The sequence below is a fragment of the Cebidichthys violaceus genome, unplaced genomic scaffold, assembly GCF_023349555.1.
Source record: "Cebidichthys violaceus isolate CVI_PGR_0920_01 unplaced genomic scaffold, fCebVio1.0.p SCAF_21, whole genome shotgun sequence".
Taxonomy (NCBI): Eukaryota; Metazoa; Chordata; class Actinopteri; order Perciformes; family Stichaeidae; genus Cebidichthys; species Cebidichthys violaceus.
In genome coordinates, this window is record NW_027176384.1 from 4,403,789 (window position 1) to 4,429,435 (window position 25,647).

A 25,647-nucleotide genomic window follows, 5' to 3' on the forward strand; every position below is an offset into this window, starting at 1 on the left:
AAATAATCAAAAATTCATTTAAATTCATTTTTAACATTGTTTATTTTGCATTTTTTTTTTTTTTTTTAGCAAATTAATTACACTCAAAATACAAATGTAGGGGGGAGGAGAGAGATTCTGTAACTATTACTGAATATCTAAAATTATTTAAGAGACGCTGGATTATTTACACAGTGTTTCACACTTGTGTTATTAACATGATACTAATATTTCCTTTTTAAATATGGCAGTTATCACCAATACTGGTATATCACGACACTCCGAGTTACAACCAAACTCCTTTTGGTAGATATTCTGTGGTTCACCACCCAGAGCTAGTGACCATAGGTCAACCAATCCAGAGATTCACTTTAATGTTCAATCCCTTGACAATGACCACCATTGATTTTTCTTTACACATAAACCAACAAATACGACCATCACTAAGATATCGTGTAGCCTTCAGCAGTCTCTAGTATTGTACTGTAAGACAACTGATTTGATATGAAGGGATTTTTTAACCATGCCAACTCTGCAAAGAAATGCAGTTTTATCCAAGCTTCACATTATCTTCCTTGTAAGATTGAGGTTGCCGCCTGGTAAACTGGATTTTCCACACCCCATTTGTGCACGACAGATATGTGATGATGTTAGTAGTCATACCTTTTCTCGTGAAATGTTTATCTTTAAAGGGGATTTAGGTCTAAGCCCTGCTGAGGTACCATTGAGCAAATATTTAATCTCTGCCAGCCTCTGCAGTCATTTGGCTGACCTCCATGTGGAGGAGGCAAGAAAAAAGGCAACTTCCTGACAGTGAAACACTTTTTCTCTGCGTTGCTGACATGTTCTGACGTTAGTTGGATTTAAATCAAATTATATTTAGCAAGAGAACTCAACAGCGATTTACAGAAAGCCAAGAACAAATGCACAACATACCAGATAAACCAAGGATAGTAAAAGCAAGAGAGAGGACGAGTTAACCACAAACTCTTGTGATTAGAGGGCTTTATATGTTGCAAACCATTGACTCGTCCTGGGTAAGACTTTCAAAAGTATTATGAAAGCAAAACTTTTAGGCTTCTACTTGCTTAATATCAAGACAGTGCTTGTTTCTTGAGCTTGTAGTCAACAACTCAAATATAACAAATAAAGTTAAAATGAATTACAGCCCAACAATATTAATAGTCAGTTTTCAAATTGAACAGGATGAATTGTGAATAATATATACTCTAATAATAAATCAATGTTCATCTTTCATTTCAAGTACAGTATGGGCTGGATTTAGAAATACAATACGGATGTGAGTGGGTACGTTTGCTTTGTCTCGTAGTGGCGCTTCACATTGCAGAAATAAGCCAAGTTTATTAAGCCAAATAACAGAGACATGTTGGAACATGGTGGCAATAAATGTTTCACCCTAGTATGAAGATGTCTCATGGGTAAATGTTATTGTAAGCTCTTTTATTGAGTTTTCTTTCAGCCAAATGCTCTGAGTGAATTTGTAAAGTGTAAGTGGTAAACAGGTATGCAGTGTATATATATCTAGGGCTTTTATTGTGAAAGGTAGGAATGTTTTAAAAGAAGTAATATAGTTTGCCTTCTTGGTTGAGCTGAGGCTGATGGCCATTCGTTTTTCATATATTTGGTCAGAAACCAAAGAATTGAATAAATTGAAATTATGACATGATGATGTCACTAGAGGGAAAGTCAGGTGATCACGTATTTTGGGATAAATCGTCTGGGCAACATGAATATATGTACCAAATCTAAAGGCAATCCATTCAGGGGTTGACAAGAAATTTCACAAAATGTCTAAAATGTCAACCCCATGTTGGTGCTAGAGGTTAAGTCAAGGGATTAACAAAATCAGCAGGATTCATCCTCTGGAGATCATGAATGTCTTTACAAAGTTTCATGGCAATCCATTTGATAGTTGTTGAGATATTTCAGTCTGGACCAAAGTGGACTGACCCCCATTTCCATCCCTAAACCAAGCAACACTAAACGAATCTGTGAAAAAACAAGTTAACTCACTTGCCAGAATAGAGGATTGGGAGTCTCCATAACTCAAAGATCAGCGGCAGTGTGATAAGTGGTGAAAACATTATTCATGACTAATGCTGTGGGTTTTTTCATGGCCAGCTGTGGGACATCAAAGTCAGAAATGTGTCGGGCCCAAACAATTTACAGCGGCTAAGGTTCCTCTATTGATACCTCCTGACTAGGGAGTCCAACTGAAGGGATTTTTAATATAATTTATCTGAAACTCGGAAATTTAATTTTTTTACTTGATCGTGATCTTTATCTGCCAAAGACCAGTCTGGAACATGTTGGATGGGAATTTTGGACTTATGTGCTTTTCTGTTGTTCCTCTCTTTACCCAGGCAGGAAGAAGTAATACACTGAAGTTTAGGACCAAAGTAAACAGGATGCCTGACCTGTTGTCACCGTTCTCTGCTCTTAACCATTCTGCGCAAAGAAGGAAAAACAGAATAGTGGCAAAGCAAAAGACGGAGTGTCTGAAAAAGATCATATTGTGTGACACCAGCTAATGTTTGACAGTTTTTACTATATTAAGTACAAAAATACAATCAAAGCTGTATATTTTTGGAATCATAAGGCAATACATTCATCTCCGTTTTTGAAAACTGAGGCGGTGACGGGAGACTTTGGCCAATCACAGGTCATTTCAGAGAGACGGCGATCCTATTGGCTGTTCTACATATGCAGATGTGCGCGCACGTACCTTCGTTGAAAGCCTGATTCAGTGGCAGAATATTCATTTTCTCTCCATCGCTCTAATATTTAAGCATTCTCTATTAACTCAATGCTGCTTCGCCGATGTCATAGCTCGCTAGAGCCTCAAATCACAGTATGTCATCTCAAAGGGCTTTAATTCTTAAAAGTATGTTCATTCTTATATAAGGGCAACAGGATCACAATCACCACCATTTAATAAACACACCAACCTTCTCTGAGCAGGACTCTCTCGTAGGCCGGAAATTTGCCCTGAATGGTGAGGTGCAGCAGGCCGTTGCGACTCCGGCGGCCATTGTTCTCGTTCTTTTTGTTCCCTCTGAGCCCCCGTAGCTTCCAGAACTCGGCTCTCGGCCCCAACACCTGCCTCTCTCCGTTAAAACACACACAAAAACGTACATAAAGTGAGTATTTTACAGGCTGATTCTAACAAGTTGTAGCTACAAGAGGAACTTTAATTCTGTGTGTATTTTGGCGGTCCCTGTGGACAACAGCGTTAGTGTTTCCGAGCCTTAGAGTCCCTTTAGAAAATAATTTCTATCGCAGCAGGGTCTGACAGTCTGCTCTGCTCAGTCCTGGTTCTGCAGCACCGAACAAAATCAAATTAATCACTTTAGATGACCAACATGTAACTCCAGACTACAGACACTATATTTGGACCAGCATGTCAAATCAGTTGAGCCAATTTACTGTATATTTTCAGGCTGTTGGGTGCAAATGAGAACTCAACAGTGATTGTCCCTGAATTTATACATCAAAATGTATTTTTACACATTAAAATATTAAACATGACAGTAGTACAACAACAACGATTTACAAGCATGACATAATTTTTATGAATTTATTTTTAAGAGATTATTTAAATAATAAATAATCTCTTGATTCAAACAGACACATTCAATTCAATTCAATTTATTTTTGTATAGCCCCAAATCACAAATTTACCTCAGAGGGTTTTATAATCTGTCCTGGAACCCTCACCTCAGAACAGGAAAAACTCCCCCAAAAAAACCCTTTAACAGGGAGAAAAGAGGAAGAAACCTTAGGGTAGGGGTAGGGTTGTGTGTTCATTTGTTATTTTATTTTTGCGAGGACTAGTACACCAGGGAGGCTTTCTCCTGGTCCCACTGGTCACATTCAGTGTTTAGCTGTTGCTGGGTCGCCATCAGAGCAGTGTGGAGCTTTTCATTCTCCATCTTTTGCTGTTCAAGTTCAGCCACACAGGAGGCTCTGGTCTCCTGCAGCAGGGAGGCTTTCTCCTGCTCCCACTGGAGACGGTCAGCTGCAAACTTTTGTTCTCCTTTGTCTGCATCTCCAGGTGGGTCGACTTGGCTTTCTGCCACTGGTCACGTTCAGTCTTTAGCTCCTGCTGGGTCGCCATCAGAGCAGTCTGGAGCTTTTGAATCTTCATCTTCTGCTGTTCACCTTGAGCCACACAGGAGGCTTTGGTCTCCTTCAGCAGGGAGGCTTTCTCTGTGTGAAAAGCGTACGTTCTTGCAACAGATACACAGATACTATTGTAAGAGGTCATTGATGTGATTGTTACCTGACAGCAACCGTGTTGTGTGATAACGTTGTTAGTGTGTGTACTTTACGGATGGGAATGGTCTGACCCTTATTTGTCCGTAAATGTGTTCTTCGATCCCAGGGGCCACTGTGTTGGCAGCAGGAACTCTGAGGAACACACACACACATACACGCACGTTCTCAAGTCTCTCATATACTAACTGTAATCTCATTGGTCTTATAAAAGAATATTGAGTTAGATGCTCCAGTTGTTGCCGAGCTGCACTATTATAACCAAACATGGAGTGTCTACAAAACACACACACACACACACACACACACACACACACACACACAGGAAGAGAGGAAGAGGGACAAACATTTCTTTCACGATACTATTTACAAAGTTGATTCCACCTCGGCAAGGCACAATGAAAGTGGCTGGAGTATGAGGTCTTGTCTTGCAGTTTAACTCACATCAGAAGTTGATCCACAACGAAAATACTGTAAAACATTGGCAAGCGAGTGAGAGAAAGATGAATAGATCAAAGAAAGAAGAGAGGGAGCGAAGAGCCGACTCTCACGGGCAGCATTCCTCACTCATGACTGTATAAGGAGAAGGAATCAGACACCATAAGTCCCCGCTGACACACACACACACACACACAATGCACACACACATATTTCGCCCTCCCTTTCTATACTGCCGGTCAAGTACTTAGTGAGACAATCAGGACATTTCATCTATTTTAAGTCCAGAGGAATTTGCGTGTGTGTGCGTGAATGTCAATTGTCTCAATTTTAAAACTTTGATCTGCTCCATCACATTAATCTGACATGTTCATCTGCTGTGTGTTCACTGTAAAGGACCGTTTCTGCCATCTGCATTTCCTGCATTCACAGTTCTTTCTTTTAAAAAAAAGAAGCTAACAAATGTTACTAAAGATAATATAATTGAAGATAAATATATGAACAAATACAAATGCAGATTATGCGTAAGACTAGCATAGCCAGTAATTGACTGACGGCTTGTACTATAGTACTCTGGACCTCCATAACCTCCACTCTTCATGGCTTTTGTGTTTGTTGACCATGCAGCAAAAAGTGTTTAGCAGCCGCAATGGAAATAGACTTATGTATGTTGTGTTTGCCAATTCAGTGTCTCCCTATGCTCCACACATTCAATGGCTCATCTTGAGCACACTTGTCCTGCAGAAAGCATATCATAGCTTAATTACTTCTTTACTTTCATGTTTCTAAGCATTTTCCATGTTGACCCGCTTTATTTTCTGCCTTTTCGCTAGACCATGTGGTTAGATAAGTGATGGTTTGTGGACTGCGGTTTTGAAGCCTCGAGCTTGGCATTTTGGCCGTCGCCATCTTTTTTTTTTTGCAACTAGTGAACAAAGGTGACCATATATTTGGACAGTGGAGGAGTGACGCCATATATAGCTCTAGTAGCGATCTGTCAATCACAAGACAGCCACGCCCTAAAGCATACCCTGCTTTATCTTCTATTTTACGCTAAATGAGCATCATGCTGTATTGAAGAACACTTGAAACTAGAGATTGAGACCATAAACTCGTTTACAATGTTTACTGAGGGAATAAATAAAGAGAGAAGTAGAGTCATTTTCTCATAGACTTCTATACAATCAGACTTATTTTTTTTTAACCAGAGGAGTCGCCCCCTGATGGCCAGATGAGAGAATGCAAGTTTAAGACATTGGCTACGCCAGATACGTCCAAATAAATACCTGGAACATACCTTAAATGTTCCATTTAAATTGACCAAAAGGGGCGTGGCAAACGACACAATTTACACTCTAAAAACATTGTTTGTCTAATTATTACAAAACTCAGAGGATAATTGTCATGATGATGTCTGTTGTGTTACAAAGATTAATTTCTCATTCAAACATATTACGTTTTTGTCATTGATTTCCGTGAGTCGCTGGCGCCTGAGCATATTGATCGGGCCGCTGATTAAACATTTATAAGCACGTGTGTTGTATTTTTGTCCCCCCTGTTTAAGCTTCATGTATCTTTAGAAAAATACAAAAACATTATTGGCTGACACATGATGTGACTACATCGCTTTGTTGTCAGGACCACGGACAGCGCTCAGGTTGCCCACTTTGCTTAAACGGTAAAATCTCAAGTCATATTCAAATCACACATCTGATGGAAGCATGTAGATGGTTTGGAGTATTGCTCCCCTGATTGGTGTTCAGAAGGAAGTGTTGTAGCCTACAGTACCGACTAATAGTTCTATAATAAGTGTATTGTTGTTCATTACCTTTTTAATACATTCTATTATGTCTAGTTACAGATTCAACTTCCCCTCAGCTGTCAACTTAGCTGACTGCTTGCCGAAGAGTTGATTTTGATTGAACCCTGCTGTGTTCATATATAATATATATGTTTCCATATGTGACTGACTGACCGCATGCAATTAGTTTTTTTCTTTATAAATAAAGAGGTTGAGACCCTCTTTATGTTGTTTAGGAGTGATTGCGTCCAACAGGAAACAGCTGGGTCAAACTTCTCTTCTACCAGGAGTTACTGAGCACATATGTACCCAATGAGTTGGGCTCAAGCCATCAGAACAATGCATGTTAAAGGGTGCAGTCAGCGATTCTGTCCGCTCTGTGTGCATACACGCCGCTGGTTCTGCAATGGGAAACAAACAGGCCGAGCCACATAACACTAATCCAGCCAGTGTTGAGTTCAAATAATTATACGAATGGTGTTCAAATAATTTTATAAAAGTGAAAATAATAATCATAGATCAATTTGACCCAGACAGATGTGATCACTATATGCAACTGTATCAACAACTGGAACACAGATGTTTGCCCATAAATGCTAATCCACTAGATCTTCTTTGCTCATTATTCTTTTTTTGAATTCACTTTTTTTTGAGAGAGTAGACGGCGACGGAGAACGGAGCATTTTTCTCCTTCACTCTGCTCCTCAGACTGATGGACACCGAGACACTCCATTGTTCTCTTAATGCAACATCCTCCTGCTTTGTTCTCCGATCTTGTTGCACTACAGCCAACGGATTTGGCGGCAGCGGCTCGGCGACCCAAACTGTCCGACTGCCACGAGTTATGTTACTACAACATGTTTTCATTTTTTTAATGAAACACTTGGACTGTGATCAGTCTGTGCTGTTAGTAACACTTCATACGCCAACATAAGAATCTTTCATGACTCAGCTGGCTGGATCAGTGAGACCGCAAAGTATCCCCAAAATGTATTAGCGAATGACCCAATTTCATAAATGACTAACCAATGACTGGCTCAAGAATGTTTTCATTTACGTGCGTTACATCCTCAAGGCTTCACATTTCTCTTATTAACAAAACAGAAGTTTTCTTTTGCCTCTGTTCCTTTCCTCTTTCTTGTTATCTTATCCCACTCTCTTGTTTCTCTCTTCGAACCGTCTTTTTATGCCCTCTGCTGTTCCCAGGACATGTGGTTCCAGTTTTCTGCCATTTAGAATGTTTCCTGCAAAGAAAACAAAGAAAAGGAATCCTAATAAAGTTTATTGCACTTTGAGTCAGGTCTCAAGCTGAGTGGAGGAGATAGGATGTTTGAATGTGTGCAGGTGAAAGATAAATCTGTTTGGCTCACAGTATGGAGGAGGAAAGTTTGTCTGAGACGGATTGTCAGACGCTGCATCTATCAGCGATCACCTGTCAGTCAAACAGTGTGGGAGGTGACCTCCGTTGATTCTGGACGGAAACCTCCAGGTTTGAGAATTGAAGCCAATGCTGAAGTTCCTTAAACTTGCATTCTTTCTCTGGAAGACTGACTCCTCTGGTTGCAAAAAGAAGTCCATGAGAAAATGACTCTACTTCTCACTTGATTTATTACCTCAGTAAACATTGTAAACATGAGTTTATGGTCTCAATCTCTAGTTTCACGTCTTTTTCAATACAGCATGATGTTCATTTAGTAAATTATTGTCCATTTAGAGTCAAATAGACCATAAAGCAGGGTATGCGTTACGGCAAAAATCAAGATAGTCACGGCAGAAAAGAAAGATGGCAACTGCCAAAAATACCGAACTTGAGGCTTCAAAACGGCAGTCCACAAGCCAATGTGTGTCCTCCAGTGACTACGTCCACTTCTCTGAAACAGTCTATGGTTGATTCAGTTTCTTTCTGTAGGTGGTGCTCTTGTTTTTAGTATTTAACCATGTCCATGCTAACTACCCACCGGACCCCAAACAAAGCTCCACCAGGAACAGTGACATTGGATTTATTCCATTTTCTTTGCATCCTCACTCTCTATCCCTAGGTACAAAGACTACAGGGAGCCCCCCTGGTCTCCAGACGCGTACACCTTTTCCAAACAGTACTGGTGTGTCCTGGCTGCAAGACTGGCTTTCGTCATACTGTTCCAGGTAGGAGCTCATTGTGTTGCGTCTATAAGCTGGTCAATCAGCTCATGTGTCTGGGGTCCAGACATTTAACAACGTTTAAGAGCACAACATGACGCAGTACAAAATACAGAGATTACTAAGACATCTAACAGGTGCATACTCATGTTTGGAATCTTAACCAAAAATTCACTCTCATTACTCTGCAGGATAGTTCAAAGTGCCCACACTGTTTTGCACTGTGTCATTTCTGTGGTGTTTTGCAGTCGAATGGAAATGATGAGTAGATCGGTAGAAGAAGGTTGTGGTGAGGGCGTGGGAGGTGAAGATACTGTGTAAGGCTTTCTAAAACAGTGGAAAGTTATCTATTGTAGTATAATATATAGTTCCAGGACACAATTATCTCTGATGTCCAATGCCAATCAGCCGCCTTAAATCAGCGTAGGAATTATATCCATTCGTCTATTTTCTCTCTCACACAACCCTTTCTCCTCTTCCCCTCCCTCCGCCAGAATCTGGTGATGTTCCTCAGCCTCATCGTTGCCTGGGGGATCCCCGACGTTCCCAAAACCATCGTGGAGCAGTTCAAGCGGGAGAAGAAGCTTCTGGTCGACGTTTTCCTCCGGGAAGAGAAGGAAAAATTCCAGCTCATTCAGAGCCTCTTCTCCAAGGATGCCACCCTCCACCCGGGCCGCCACCCGGGCCGCCACACGCTCCACCCGGGCCAGGGCTCGCTCCTTCCGGGCCGCTTCAGCACCCTTCCCCCGGGTCCAACGCAGGGCTTGCCTGGAGAGGGAGGAGGCCCGAGGGCGAGGAGCAGGGCTGCCAGCTTCAGCCAGTTCAGCAGGAATACTCCCCCGTCGCCCAAAAACGAAAACGAGAATTCCAGACACACGGTGGTGTGACATGCAACACACACATCCGGAGGGGTGCTTCGGCCCGGGCCTCAGAAGACGTTGCCCGAGTGAGTCGGCCCTTGAATGTCCTAACCTGTGTCTTTCGTGTCCTAGTGTCTGACACAGTAGTTGTGTGTGATCACGGCATCATTTCGAACAGTTCATTGGTGTCAGTGTGGTTGAATGTGCATCGTCCACGCTGGTCGATTGAGTGTCTGCGTGTTGTTCCCACTTCCACCGACTGTTCACCTGCTGAAAGTGTTCACATTTTTACTTTTTTTTTTTTTTTCTTTTTTTTTGGGAAAAATCAATGATTTAGTGAAGCACACTTGCTTCATAGCGTAGACAAGCAATAATTACAGTATTAGGCTGAACAATCGAATATTACAAGAACCTGGAAGAGACTGGAGACAAAGAAAAAACTAAGAACTAATGATGAAGACTCAATCGACACAAATGGACATGGGCTCATTACCAGGACCGGGGACAGTCAGAACTTTCCTGCTTCATGTGTTTCGCTCTTTTATGTAGCAGCTACAACACGTTTCAATATGTGGTGCTGAAAGCACACGTGAGCCTCCCAGGAGAGCAAATGGTTTTCAGTACACTACTTACTGTGTTACATCTGATTTCTCTCTGTAGAATTCAGGCATTACTTTGAATCAATTTTCAAACTTTACTGAAATTGTCACGTTAGTCGATTACACACGTCGTACTGTTCTACATGTGTGATGGACGGATGCACATGCCAATGTGGCGCGCGTTGCATGCCACTCATAGATTCTAGTCTGAGCTGTAGTTTTTAGAAATAGACTGTGAAGCAAATGTTTTTTTTTTTTTTCCTGTTAGCCATATGGACTTTACGGCTGTCAACTGAGTACAGAATGACTTACACTTCGTAATGCAAGGAGAAAGCCCACTCTGTTGCAAACTGTGAATGGCAGTAAGCTAGAAATTATCTTATCATGTTATTACACTGTTTTTATTGCCATGGGAACAAATACTTCCCTCGGTAGTCCTTCCTTCATTATAAAAATAGACTGTATACTCTGACATTCCTGCAGGTAAGTAATAAATCTGGGTGACTACTGCCCAAATAGAAGAACTGTGTCGCATAGAAGAACTTGCTGGTGTCATGCAATCTCTGTCAGCCATGTTTGAAGTCTTTAGTCCTTAAAAAAAAAGACTGCAAGCATATTTTATTTTGTACAACTGGACCATCTATTTCTGACTGCCAAGCAGTCATTTTGTCCCTGATAGATCTGACTTATTTTATGTTTAGATATTAGCTTGTAAGCTAGCTAACATAGGCCTACTTTTAACTATTGCTGTATAGTTGTTAACAACTTGTTAGCATACTAATTCAATTAGCTTTTGCATGTTAAAGTAAAACTGAAATTGTAATTCCCAATTTTTGTGCAAGGAAATATAAGCTATAACAATATTCAACTAATGTGCAGAATCTTCCATTTTTCGAGAGAAGGATAAAGTCCTTTTTGTCTGTCTTTTTGGCAGAGGGCTTACCGACATGGGCTCATTCCTATGTTCTCACGGTCCTATGTTCTGCAGATTTAGATGCCACATAATGGGAACATGGCAAAGGGTGCTATGTTTCCCAGTTCTACATATGGGCTCTCCCAGGGTCCTTTGTTCCCAAGGTGCTATGTTCCCCCAACCCATTCTCATTCCCAACTCATCACATAGGGGCACTTGGTCAGGTCCTTTTGGCATCCCATAGGTTTAGGCAACAGAACTACTTGGTTAGGTTTCTTTGGGGTAAAATGAGTACAATATTGACAACCTGGCAATGAGAACAGGCTGGTTCCCCAGCTCCATATAGCACGTAATGGGAACCTGAAAAAGATGTTCCCTAGCTCTATTTGCTTAATATGATGTGGGCTATTGTGGAAACTCGTCAAAGGGAACAAAACACAGATCTGAACATAGGGCCCTGGGAAAATGAGTTCCTGACAGCATAAAACATTTAGAAAAGTTGAATTAATGTTTAAAAGAATATTGACCTAGGTAACTTAGGACCCTGGGAACCAAGTACCATGGGAACTTAGGACCTTGGAAAATACACCTTGGGAACATAGGACCCTGGAAACCTAGGACCCTGGGAACATTGGACCTTGGAAAAACAAGACACTGGGAACATTGGACCTTGGAAACATAGGACCCTGGAAACATAGATGTTGCCACTGAGATTTGGAAGCTGGCATTGCTATGAGATACGTTGTCAACTTCAGTGGTGCACTACTTATTAGAACAGTCATAGCCCTGTAGCCCACTAACATTAATACAAGAGATTTTTCCCCTCTCTCTCAACAAGCACACATAGTGGTGATTAGGTAAGGGTAATGCTCAATGAGGTAGCTAGCTTTTTACTCAGGAAGTGGACGCTAATTAGCCTAGCTTGCTAACCTTAACACCGAACGCTTTTGTTCATGTTATTTTAACACCTGAGTCATCCACAGCTCCCGCGCGCTCAGTGTTTGTCCTCCATTATAGAAAGAAGGGGATCTAGCTAGTGTTAGCTGTTTCTCTTTCATGGGTCCAGATTAGGTAATAGTAAATGACCACACAGTCAAAACTATGTATGTGCTCAAATCAGAGATTGGACTAAGCCATGACTAACAACGTATGCCCATCAGCTTAACTAACTAACATTTTGATTTCAGTTCAACGTTACCCATGAATGTGTCAAGAGGCCCGGTTATGGTGTGTGGAAGTGTCAGTCCTGCCAACAAGACACAATGGCAGTCTTTGACAACATCAATGTCTGGGGTATGCACCGGTTGAGCAACTTTCTTTCGAATGAAGATGGCGCCATCTTGGAACACCATACTCCGTTCCAGTGATGTGCGGTGAGCGTTTCAGAAGCGGAGCGCTCGCAGGCGCACCACCCGCGAACATCGTGAGATTCCGCGATAATCTGTGTAACAACCACGGATGTAGAAAGAGAACAACAAACACTTAAAAGGTTACTTTACCTGTCCGACGTTGAATTGATGTTGATTTGTTCATATTTCCTTATTTTTTGAGACATTTTTAAGCTTGGATATATAATCTTACATTCTTGTGGTCAAAGCAAAATATAAGAAGAAGAAAAGTGTAGAAGAAGAGCAACGACAGAACAAGCATAAACCCGACCCGTGGGCTCTCACATGCCCTCTTCATTAAGGCAGAGGTAGTGTTTGCCTCTATGTGCTTTTTCACTGCGGTTTCTGTCAGATCAGCAACACTAAATATGTTCTACACAAACGCGAAATACATTACCTATTCTATGTAAAGAAAGGACATATAATAAAAGTGTCTACAAATATTAGTGGTGACAAACAATGACAAAACAAAAGACACGCGCTCAACCCAGTTAGTGAGGGATTCACAATCAGAGGTGAGGCACAGCTCGTCACTGCCTCACCTCGCGTGTCTCCTCTCTGAACAGGACATGAGCTAATTCAGCGATTTTGATTATAAAAATGCTTGAAATGATTGGAATCATATAGAAATTGCATTTATACCACAGATCAGTAGAGAAATATTAATATTTATTTTATTTTAGCATTATTTGTTTTTTACTTGTCATGATGACATGCCTCCCCTGACCGCACGTCCCTGCTCAGTTCTTGTTGAGATGTTAACATGCTGACACGCTGTAAACCTTCAGTACTGTTTCAGAGGCCTTGTAACTGCTCTTGTATTTCCAAATCAGCACAAACATCTGTCTGCTCAGTTAAGACTCAGTGACACATTGTTAACTATGTACTCACATGGACTTTAGGACTAGGTAATTGTGATGGTGGTGTTATGCTGGTTTCTGTCACTCAAGAAGAGATATGTTCATCCTTACCTGATCGTTACCTTAATTAAGCTGCTGTAGAAGTTCTTAACTACATGATTGTTAGATGGATTATGAAATTATTTTTTCCATGTTGTGTGATCTGTTTGCTCTCACCTCATTGGTCTGTTCTTTTTTTATTTTGTATTTTTTGGCTGGGCAGTCCTTGTGAGATTACTGGGCTGAAAGAAAATTCCACAGAAATAAATAAACATACAACCAGTTTGACAGCAATATAATGCTTCATGTACGGATAGTGAAATGTTTTTTGAATGGACTTCATATTTGTCATTATCTCAGGTGCCTGTTTTCCTCTTTCTGGCTTCGCTACTAAAACACTCTACCAGTAGCCTAAACCAGGTGCACAAAAATGGTGGTCAAGGGATAAATCCTGCCAAAATCTACTGTTGTTACCTCCTGCCTTTTACCATTACAGCTTTCTTTCTATAGTTGTCCCAGTCTGGAAAATAATACAAGCGCAAGTGGACAGCCCGTTACTTGTTAATCATGCTAATTCAACTGTATAAATACACTCTGATTAAACCGGGAAGCACTAATACAATTTAAAGTCCTTTATAACCTGTATATTTTTTCTGCAAGATGGTGGACACCAAAACAGAAATAAAAGAACAAAAAACATAACATGCATTTGACAACTCCATTTGGATGCTCACGTTGCACTGTCTGCTAACTGTAAGTAAACTGTTTCCTAATACAACACGATATGACTCTGGTATCAGGGGGGAATTTCTGAGAATATTTCTGCCACCTAGTTGTCACAAATTACTTTATACAGCTTTAAATGTCTCATCCTCTGATTGAACCTGTTACCAATACATCATGCAAAGAGTTTATGACAATTGGATTCACAATTGGATAGGATTAGACTTTAAGTGGGTTAACCAAGTAAATTAATGTATGTCATGTTGGTCACTGTGGAATTGTGTGGTTTTTCTTTTTAAGGTTAGGTTTTTATGTCAACAATGCATGAAATATGATACAGAGTTTTCTGTGGTCTGGCCATACCGGAGCTTCTTGGAACTTTCCTAATTTTCCCTGAATGCAACACTGATTTGAATTCTGCCTCACACTTAGTTTTGGGATAGAAATGTTTGTAGAAATGGGATTTTTCATCGACGTCAGCGGAGCCTTTAATTCAAGACATGATCTCTTTGAACAGGTATGTTTACTGATAAGCACCACTGAATAATTAGTGATTTCTGAATGTTTGTTTTGAACAGTAAATGTTAGTATGAATTTGGATCATTGTTGGTATATTAGATATTTTGTGCACTGAACCATGTTTTCATGATTTAGACTATTAGAAAAAAAGAGGAAAGGGGACAAACTCGTGACCTGTACATTGTGCATTGTGTTCAGGCTTTTTAAAATTTAAATAAGAGCTTGAAGTTTGGAAACATGTATATGTTTACAGTAGTTTACAGGTTAACTGGCATGTTGTGGTTTTTGAGGTACAAGTGTGTGTACCAGAAAACACGCTTACCTATTGTGCTAAAGACGATGTGATGGGATTTGAAGGTCGGAGGTCCAGAATGCTGTTGTCCATTTTATGCCTTGTCAGCAAGATGAAATGGCAGCAGTATGTGTACGTTTTTTGACTCCAGAAACATTTAACATTGCAATAATGCAACATATGGAATCAGCAACAACTGGGTCCAATCACAAGCTGCCGACATGACGGTAACATTAACATCATGATCAACACCAGCTGCTCAGTTGTGGGCGGTGGTGGAGACGTCCCATGCATCCCACCATCCTGAGTGTGACTTTATGGGATCCACATTCCTGCTGTGTAACGGGGATTGAGCCAAAAGATCTGCAGCTTTTGCTGTAATGTGTTAGCCGCAAAGTGGAACAACAAAGCAGCCCTTTGCTGGACCTTCTGCACTGAATGCATATTAAGAGCAGCAGTTTACTGCTCTCCAAGAAAAAGCTGCTGTGCTCTGGTGATGATGTAATAATTTAGCCGGATGTGTAGCAGATTTTACATCTCTATATTCATAAAACCGATCTGTCTGTCTGTCTGCGCTGAGTGTGTGCGTATAACTGTGAGCACTTCCAAAGAGGATTATGTAAGTTGAAGGCTTTACTATAGTGTAGTCTGGTCATTTGACAAAACGTGCTCAGTGACCAGAGGCACGTAAATATTTGGCTTTTTAGAGACTTAGCTTTGACACAGGAACATAAGCTGATGGCCGGTCGCATGTGGAGAGTCGCGCAAACCTGTTTAGAATCTCTTTTTTCTATGGAAGCAAAAATAGGCTAATATAAAACAAAGAGAATATATGGGGAGAGGCTACAAGCTACGAGCTAATGATAATCAGAGTAGATAAACAGGTGATAGAATGGATTTGTTGAGGAAGGGACAACTGTAAAAGCTGGTTTTGGGCAGTCCCACTTGTTTGTCCCCTACTTAGGATAGACAAAAGCTGGAAAAAGGGTCAGAAAGGTTGGAGAGAATTAAATGGGTTTATAGTGAGATGAGGACACAGCCTATGCAGCTTTTTCATTTTACACTTTTTATTCACCATACAATCTTTAAACAGTACCAAGAGGCGACCTGTTGAATCTTGAACTCAGACAGTTTGGGTGGTTTTGTGTTTCGCAAGGCCAAGTCACCTGCAGATGTTTGACAGCTGCAACAAGTGGTGGGGTTTTATCTATTCCCCAAACAAGAAAAGGCAAAGCAAAAGTGAATATGAACATAAGTGGGCCCTGAAAGGGGTCACCAGTACTGAATGCAAAAGACCGTTTTCACAGATAGATAGATAGATAGATAGATAGATAGATAGATAGATAGATAGATAGATAGATACTTTATTCATCCCCAAGGGGAAATTTGTTAAAGATAGATCACAGCAGACATGTTGACGTTAACGATCCATCCCATTCACTTTTCCACAAAGCCATGTCAGTGAGTCAGCATGCACAATACCACGGCCCTAGAATTGGCTCACCTTCATGGAATGGAGACATCGTTAATGTATTGCAAATGTCACTTCCTTTCACTATTTAGCGATAGAAAACAACCCGCTAAACATGCATTAAGTCAATTTCATGTAAATCAGTTGATTTGTGTCACATGAGGTAGATTTCCTGTTGCTAGTAGGTGGTATTATGACTTTTCATTTCTGAGAAATTTTGGGCAGATTTAAGACATTGAAGATGCAACAGCGCCCTGTTTCATGGCAAAATGTCCGCCACGCCACAGCAATGTCAATCAATGAAAGCTCACGAACTTCACAATAAAGCATCATCAAGGTCTAAAGGCTTTTCTGACAATATTTGAGGTAGATTTGGTCAACCAGCAAGGAGGAGTACTTTAAGAATTTGCCACTTCACCCAAGCATGAGACCCATATCAGATGTAAAATTCTGCCACTTCTAAAACATGGACAAAGTTTTGTGAGTTTTCGAGCACCCCTAGCCCCTCAGAAATGCGCTTAAGTTTGAAAAAAAATAAATTAAAAAAATAAATAATTCTAGCGATTTCAAAAGGGTCGGCCGTGTTGGTGCTCGAGCCCTAATAACTACAAATAAATACTTGACAGTTTTCTACGAGCACAATATTAACATGCAGACATTTAATGTCTGCATGTTAATTTAATTAATAACAGTTAAACTAGTGATATCTCCCCCAATTAAAGTGGAAATGTGAGGGTGAGGGGATCTGATATTAACAAATGTTTTAGACTCTGGTGTGGCCATCACAAGCTCCATCAAAGAAAGTGAAAGGAGGAAAGAAACCTAGAAAGAGGAAAAGGTGAGAGTAAAGACAAATAAAATGGTGAATCATGTGCTTTGGTTAAGTGCTTGCAGAGTAGTAGCAGTCAGCTGAATCATCACTTCACAGATGATGTCAGACCTAGATTCACCTCAGCCGATCAATGTTTAATTTATACAGGGTTCTGAGCTGAGATCACTGCTGGCAGCTGTACATGTTTACGCACACACACACACATCCGACAGTTAGTTGTTCTTCCAGTAAATCACTGGTAATTCCCTTGTTATTCTGCGAAAGAGCATGAATTGACCATTCATTCTTTGGTATCTTCAGCATTCTTTTCTCGTGTGGATGTGTAGGCCTGTAAAACATCAGCACACACATAGTACTCATATAATATATGTGATGAAATATAATCCATCCAGTACTGCCGGATTATGAAATATCTATACCATACATGATATGTGCTTTAGTATAATGCATGAAGTTGGGTACAGTATGGCGTAGGCTGAATGTAGTATCAAACCAAAGCAGTTCATGTGTCACCATTTCTGTATCCTCCATGAAAGGTACCCCAAAGTAATTGTCATTTCTCCAATATACAGTGTGGATTTTATATAGTACATATAGTTTCACATTTAACCTTATTTCAAACTTGTTTTCATTAATGTTTTTTCTCAAGGTCCTTGCTGTCTGTAGTTGCATTTCTATGCTACATGTCTGTGTGTGTTTCCAGCCTCTGGCTAATTCCTGGCCTGCCCTGATTTGTCTAAAGTGTTCATTTACTTACCTGCTTGTACTTATTCTACTCTTCCAGGAATAGAAGCAGTAGTTTAAACCCCCCCCACCCCCCCCCCCCCCCCCCCCCACCCCGCATTACACATATGTAAAAAATGTCAGGTAGAAAACAAAACAATACTTTTTTTTACAAAACTGGATATAGCGTGTAAGCTATATTAAAGCTAATGAACATGCTTAATTCCAACCTTTATCAAAGATGCAGAAACCAAAACAAATTTGCAATGTGCACTCAATACAAAGCTCCATTCACAGGCACCATTTAACAGTGATTTGAGCTCCAAGATATCTAAGGAAATGTAATTAAATCAGTTCCCATTGCATATGTGCATTACAGGGACACCTATGCTGTATTCCAATTAAAGACATGCACCAACACAGGTGTTCTCATATATTAAGGCTATAATTACACCACTGCACAAGTCACCAGTCGAAGGCTAAAACCATTTTGGCCATTGTCATTGTGGGCATTATCAAGATCAACATGGGATAATCATATTCCAGCAGGTCAGTCTGTGCTCTGATGTATTTCCAGGAAACAATTGAGCATTATTAGTATTATTAGACCGCAAATCGACAGCATGTTGTAAATAATGACCTACAGGTAGATGCAGGATGAAAAAGAGGCATTAGGGGCAACAATAATCCTGGGGGTTATTTTGTGGAATTGCTACGTCATGCATTTTTCTAATGAAGTCGATGAACTGCCAAGTACACGGATCAGGATACCAGCTCGACACAGCTGCTTTTTAATCACACGGAGCCGAACAGATTGGCTGTGAGAGCACCATTAAAGCAAGTTGTTCCGGTGCAACAAAACTAACAGGGGTGTGAGGGAGATGTCAATCAGACGGTCTGTACATGCAAACACTGTCTGAGGGGAGGTCTAATCGGGCAAAGTGAAAACACCTGTGTGGCTCAAGCCTGTAACTGACAGAATAGATTGTAATGGCAGCTGACTGCATTGACAGGAAGGGGAATCAATCAGCATAACTGAAGCTCCAAAAATGGTATACATATATAGATTGGGCAGACATTGGAAACATTGTATGTTTAATGCTCATCCTGTTGAGAAAAATATACCTCCAGACATTTTTCAAGAATATTTTTTGCCATGTTATGCCTTTTTTTTTTATATCAATAATGGAGAGAGCCAGGAAACTTGGGGAAAGAGCAAAGGGGAATCGGGAATCTAACCGGGAACTCACGTCCATGTTGTATGCGCCTTTGGTTCACTCCTTTGCCTAAGATGTATGGATCATGCATAGCATATCTTAACAAATACTACAGGGGGAACGAAGTGGAAAAATTAAGAATGAACGGAGTAGAGAAAAGCAAAAAATAAATAGTAAAACTACAGGGCTAAAATAAAAATGCCACCTTTTTTATCTATCACAATTAGTACACATACATTTATATAATACAAAACAAAATAATGATCCCTTTCATGTGAAATATGAATCTGCACTGCTGGTTTTAACCCTGCATTATTATTTCTGTAGACGCTGCACAGAATGAGGCTCTCATGGACGTAAACACTGAGGGGGCTTATAGTAAAAGTTTCTGAGAGAGGCGGTGGGAAGGAGGGAGGATGACACGCTAGAACAGAGAGGTCATGTTCCTGTATGTCTGTGTCCTCGGGCATTACTGTACTTTGCATTGTAAGTCATATACTTCTCCTTTTTCTCACTGTTTTTCTCCATCGGACACACTGGAAACTCCTGTTTCTCCTCATCTCATCTTCCTCTCTCTCTCTCTCTCTCTCTCTCTCTCTCTCTCTCTCTCTCTCTCTCTCTCTCTCTCTCTCAGCTTTTGTCCCCCCCCTTTAAAACACAGTTGAAAGACTTCTATAGAACTCCGATGTGAAGTCTTTCATGTTTCACTCTGAGAAAATGCCCAAGGCCACACCTTATATACGCACACACACACACACACACACACACACACACACACACACACACACACACACACACACACGTGCACCAGAGGCCTCCATGTTTTCCCACACTACACAAATCTACAAACACACTGATAAGCACACGTGTGTGTCTGCACATGCACACCTAAAACTTAATCGCACATGTGCAAAACATTGTGTTTGCATTTTTGCAGTGTGCACACAGAGCCATGTTGGAACTTTAATGCCCACGCTCATGTACACACACTCCCATAGAGATTGCAGCCAGGACACATCTTGTTCTCTGTCCATCTGTGTAAACACGTAAACGTGTGAGAGGTGTATGTGTGTGTGTGTGAGTGTGCATGTCCGCGGCGTCTCAACCAACGGCGTCGTGGCGTAGTGCCCACCCTTTGGTTTCCCCCAGGTAAACACTGTTAGCTCTTTCAGCTCTGTTGCTGTTGTTTATTGTTGCACTGTTAGCATTGTTAGCACTTTTGTTGCCAACTAACTTTCTCCACCAGCTAATTGCTAATTATGTTTGTTTGTTTGCTGTTCCAGAGAGGATGTGTGGATTCATTAGCGCCTGCTGCTACTGGAAATAGTTGATGTTGTGTCTACTCGGTAGGAAAAAGGGTTAAATAGTGACTTGATTCCAAAGTAATGGTGATAGATTCATTACTAGAGAGCAGAGAAGTAACTGACTGGATATGATCCTTGACCAACAAGGATAAATGCTGCTCCCAAGACGGGAATCATTACTGCTGGACCATCTCTGGACATGATTTTTTGTTTAATTAAAATTTTCTTTATGTCTACCAGTGTGACTCTGAAGCTTCACTCTTCATATTTATTAATGTCCTTGACTATTTTCTGCTGTTTTCTTCTTCTGGCCCCACGTTTACCAAAGAAGGCTACAGTGAGCTGAAGTCTCAGGACCTCTTAAATCTTGTTTAGACAGACAGGCAGACATGGATACAAGCACAAAAACACAGCCACACTCTCACACACACACACACACACACACACACACACACACACACACACTGCCCCACAGACATATGCACATTCACATTTACCAGAATGCATAAAAAAAGAATGTATCAGAGCTGCAGTAGATTTATGATGGGTCAGATAAATCACTCAGAACCTGAACCCATGCACCATTACTCATTGTCTGCTCTCTGGGTTTGAAACATTGAGAGCAAAATTCCACAGAAAACGTTGTTTAAATGATGTTTTATGGCCCCAAAATGGCTTGCAGGCCTCATCATCTTCTCATTGGACACGCAGGAACACTACAGAACTGAGGCTTTAAAACACAGACACACAATCAATATGGGATTATTACATTGCTGGACTCCGAAATGATCACTAAATGACGATGGGGTGATGTTTTTTTTGGGGGCATCATTTTAGATTCTTCTCCATTATCTTGGGATAGGATCTAACTTTTTGCAAAGCACCTTTTAACTATGCTCAGATGAAGTCTCTTATGAGGGAACATAAGTATTTTATGGTGCGTAACTGGGAATCTAAAATCATATCTAGTAAAACAAATTTTTTTAATAAAAGTTGTGAATAAAAAATTGTTTAGGCAGTGGTGAGTTAACCTCTATCAGCAGATTCTGCATTCATATATCTGTGAATATCTGAAGGCAACGGGACAAGGTTTTGGTATCAAAAGCATTTCTGGTTTCTGTTTGGAGTCCGAGTAGTATCGACCAATCACGTTCAAGCAGTCTTTGGTTGAATGCAGGTTCTCGGTCGGTGTTCAGAGCAAAAGAGGCTGAAATGCAATCTGGAAGCCCACCGGCTATTGTCTGACAATTATTTGGATTTGTATTGGTTTAAAATGAGCTCGTAAACTAGCAACTTGTGGAACAATTCGGTCGAGTCTTCCAACTCTAGAAATCTCATCATCTCATTCATTCAAATCGATCACACTAATGTCTCAGTTGACTAAGTGCTCATTTATTGATGTCAAAGCACAAAAAGCACATTTCTCATAAGTCTACATCCTGGTGAGAAGCTGGTTGGCCCCCTCCCTCCATCCCTGACTCCTCTACCAGCACCTCCTTCTGGAACTCCTGCAGGAGGGGAAAAGTGAAGAAAGAAAGACAAAAATCAAAAGATTGAACTCCCGCCCACTATATTTGATTGACAAGAGTTCTCGGATGAAGTCCAGTGCCAAACAAAGCAGAGAGCAATGATTACTTGCCATCTGAGAGATATGGAGCCACTATGACGGCTTTGAACTCTTCACTTTACCAAACATTTAGAGCTACCAAGCCTCTTTCAATCAGCACCTGATCAGTGACCTTGAACTGTGTAACTCGATGATGGCATCCAGGAACTCTCAGTGTTTGATAAATAGCTCACCTCTGATCTTTAAAAAAGCTTTTTTTGTATTCTACAGGTGCTTTGAAACATTAGACGCGTTGTAGAAGCCGTCACACTGTGGTGTTGAATCTCGGACTGCTACTGTAAGCCGTAGCATGACAACATGTCCAACAACAACAGCCGCTTGATCTGTCAGCCGACAGTTGGTGTGCAGCTTTCAGATTATGATGTCTGTGTGTGTGTGTGTGTGTGTGTGTGTGTGTGTGTGTGTGTGTGTGTGTGTGTGTGTGTGTGTGTGCGTGTGTGTGTGTGTTCTCACCCTGAATCTCCTGAGTCTTGCCAGTCTGTCTTGCAGAGTCTTCTCCTGGCTGGATGTCAGCTTTTCTACATGAGTCCGCCACTGCTGCTCTTTCTCCTGACACATGGATATAGACAGGACTGTCCACTACAAGACTGAACATTAAAATACAGTTTCAAAGATGCACTCATCAATGTTTTCATTTTATCAATGGATCCAATAACTGTGTAATGTTGAATTATCCCCAGACTCTGCAGTTACCCGCAAGTCTACTGTGCACAGTGTTGTAGCGTCTTTCAGCTGATTGTCTTGATGTCATGACCCGCAACTTTACTTTTTTGGTTCAGTCTCGCTGCTCTCACTAGACTTGCTTATATTGACTAGGTTTAGGCCAGCGTTCTGCACGTTTCGCAACACAAAAAGTGAGTTTCATGAATAAGTTTCATACCAGCTTTGTATCACGCTTGCAGAAACGCACAATGCCACGTAGTAAACGTTGTGAAACAATTGGCTAGGTTTAGGCAACTAAACAACTTGGTTGACGTTAGGAAGAAGATCATGGTTTGTGTTCAAATAATAATGTAATAACGTAACATCAAAACTAGTGTAAATACATAACAACCGCCCTTAGCGGACTTTGTTACGTAACGTTATGTAACAAATGTAACAATACGTAGCGTATGTAAACGTAACCTCGTTACATAACAAAGAGTAACAAAATTGCATAAGAAGCCAAACAACATTGCAAAACAAGTGTAACAACATTGCATGACAAGTGTAACAATGTTTCATAACAAGTGTAACAACGTTTCGTAACAAGTGTAACATTTTGTAACAAGTGTTACTACATTAAGTAAGCAGCGTAACAACATAACAAGTATTTGGGCTTAGTTTTGGTTTCACTGATACGAACAGCTGTCACCTGGGTCAAAGTCCCATGTTGATTTGACCCAATCCACCCATCCTTAGCACTTGATTTTTTTTTTTAAATCAAAGAATTCTGCGTTTTTAGAAATGTACAGTATCATAATTGTTTTCCTGGCATCTTAGATTAGAAAAGGCAGTTCTGAGTACTTTGTTTTAGTTTTTTAGCAGAATGCTTTTTGTGTTAATACAAAAAATAAACTCATACAAAGCTTTAATGGATTAGATTTTAAAATAACACAAAACACAATAGCACAACTTCTAATGCTCCATATGAACAAATATCAGGACTCAATTTTGAAGCTTTGTACAGAAAAAAAAGGCAAGTAGACAAAGAAAACACCCACAATCCCCCATAGGAAATCCTGTCTGATGTCTTAAAGCTCTGTCGGAACATTTTGAAGGTTACAAAGTTCCCCTGGTACAATGATATAACGGTGCATACATTCTGCTGCGGCTACACCCCTGAGCCTTAAGCAGGCGTGTTCATGTGTGTATTGAGGTGTGTGTATGTGTGAGAGTGTGGGAGTGATGAAAAGTGCTGGCTGTGTATACCTGACCTCAAATTGTACTCTGTATCACTCTCTTGGATCCGGTTTCCTGCTGTGTGTTTGTATGTATAATTTTCACATGTGTGTAAGTGTGTGTGGGAAAATGATAAATCTTTTAGGCTTGTGTATGGAAGACTTTAAACAGTTCCGATGGGATACATGTGAGGTGGCCGAGGCCAGTCGCTCTCAACGGACAGCGGCTGTCATCAATTACCATTTCTGTCATGCTGTGTATGTGTGTGTGTGTGTGTGTGTGTGTTTGTGTGTATGTAACTATATGTGGTGAGTAAAAGAATGTGCGGAGGAAGTCTTGAGCAAAGGAATCATTTAGTTTAATGTCAGTTTAAAGACGAAGACACGCTGACACATATGGAGTGAAGGTGAAAGCAGTTAAACCGTTACCTCCCCAATTACATTCTACACACACACACACACACACACACACACACACACGAACACACATACACGAACACACTCTTTCGGGCTAATAATCAGGACATTCTTTCCAAAGAGGCCTTGAGTCGAAAATGAGCAATCGGACATTTGAATGATTACTTCATTCACGCTCTATACACACTTGTTTGTCTTCATGGTGTGTGACAAGAGGAAGTAGCACGCTTTGAGCAAATTGCCTTAAATTGGCGATCACTGACAAATTGACGAATTGTGTTAATGCTTGTTTTCTGTCTCTGATCCAATCACAACCATCTGGCCAGTGGTGTTGGTCTATTTAAAGGGGACATATCATGAAGCACATATACAAAAGTGTTTCAGACAGAGGGTGAATACAGGTATATTCAGAGAAATTTGTGTTTTTTTTAACATGAAAGCATATAAACATATCCTAGTAAAAACACTCTAGACAAGTATGAACCTGAAAATGAGCAAGATTTGTCATCTTTAAGACACTTTGAGTGTATGCCTGGAAAGCAGAGGTAGGTAAAAGAGAATATTTTTTTGAAGAGAAGCCGCTTTGAAAGTGCATTTGTGCAGAGCAAGGCTATATTCTATTAGCATGCTAAGATTTCCTGTTTAATATCAGATAAAATCAAAAGTCTAACCTTATGGTGGCGATAGAGGAAACATCAGAGGATCACCATAGTAAGAGAAATTCATTGTCTGGGAACCATGAATGTCTGTGTAAAAGCCAATCCGTCGAGAGGATGTTGAGATCCAAAAACTTTTGCCTGCTGATGAGCTCAGCTCTGAAGAATCCAATGGGATCCCACTGGCATTGGAGGTATCGCTTGTCCAGCTTATCACGCTACACTCCCTGAATTTCGTTGGCAGGTTTGCAAAGAAAAAATCCTGGTTGGCTGGAACCCCACCGCAAAAAACGGTCACACAAATCCCACCAATGACGGTTGGTTTAGTTGTTAAAGAACACTTTGGGAAACCAACTAAGAATTTAAAAACATTCCGCCTCACTGCCTTTCTTCCAGAGAACTACATTAAAATGCACCCTGGTCATATAACGGCCTAATGGGATGTTGTTGTCTGGGTAATTTGGTTTAATTAGTTGTAATTTGGGAGAAGCCATTGTTCCTCAACCATAATGATAACTAAGAAGCATTACAGCACGTTTCTGGTATCTGTCTGGCACAACAGTGGCGTTCCAGCGGTGTGTGTGTGTGTGTGTGTGTCCAGGCTGCACATGTGAATCTGCTATACATACATTTTTGGGTAGAGTACACGCCAAGGGTGAGACTTGTAAGTCATG

General features: G+C 40.7%; 1 protein-coding gene and 1 long non-coding RNA gene across 3 annotated transcripts in view; one reads left to right on the top strand and one right to left on the bottom strand.

The window, feature by feature from the left end:
• Positions 1–13,918, top strand: part of ano2b (anoctamin 2b) — a 67,030-nt gene extending 53,112 nt beyond the window's left edge. For both annotated transcript variants that reach the window (XM_068716992.1, XM_068716993.1), the window contains 2 exons: positions 8,554–8,659; positions 9,148–13,918. In XM_068716992.1, coding sequence (XP_068573093.1) covers positions 8,554–8,659; positions 9,148–9,540 — 499 coding nt within the window. In that variant the 3' untranslated portion in view covers positions 9,541–13,918. The remainder of the gene's footprint in view (positions 1–8,553; positions 8,660–9,147) is intronic.
• Positions 13,919–21,852: 7,934 nt separating this feature from the next.
• On the bottom strand, positions 21,853–25,077 carry LOC137877386 (uncharacterized). Its single transcript, XR_011103530.1, has 3 exons — positions 24,989–25,077; positions 22,474–22,607; positions 21,853–21,901 (listed from the first exon to the last, which is right to left on the bottom strand). It is a non-coding gene; the product is annotated as an uncharacterized lncRNA (long non-coding RNA).
• Positions 25,078–25,647: the final 570 nt, after the last annotated feature.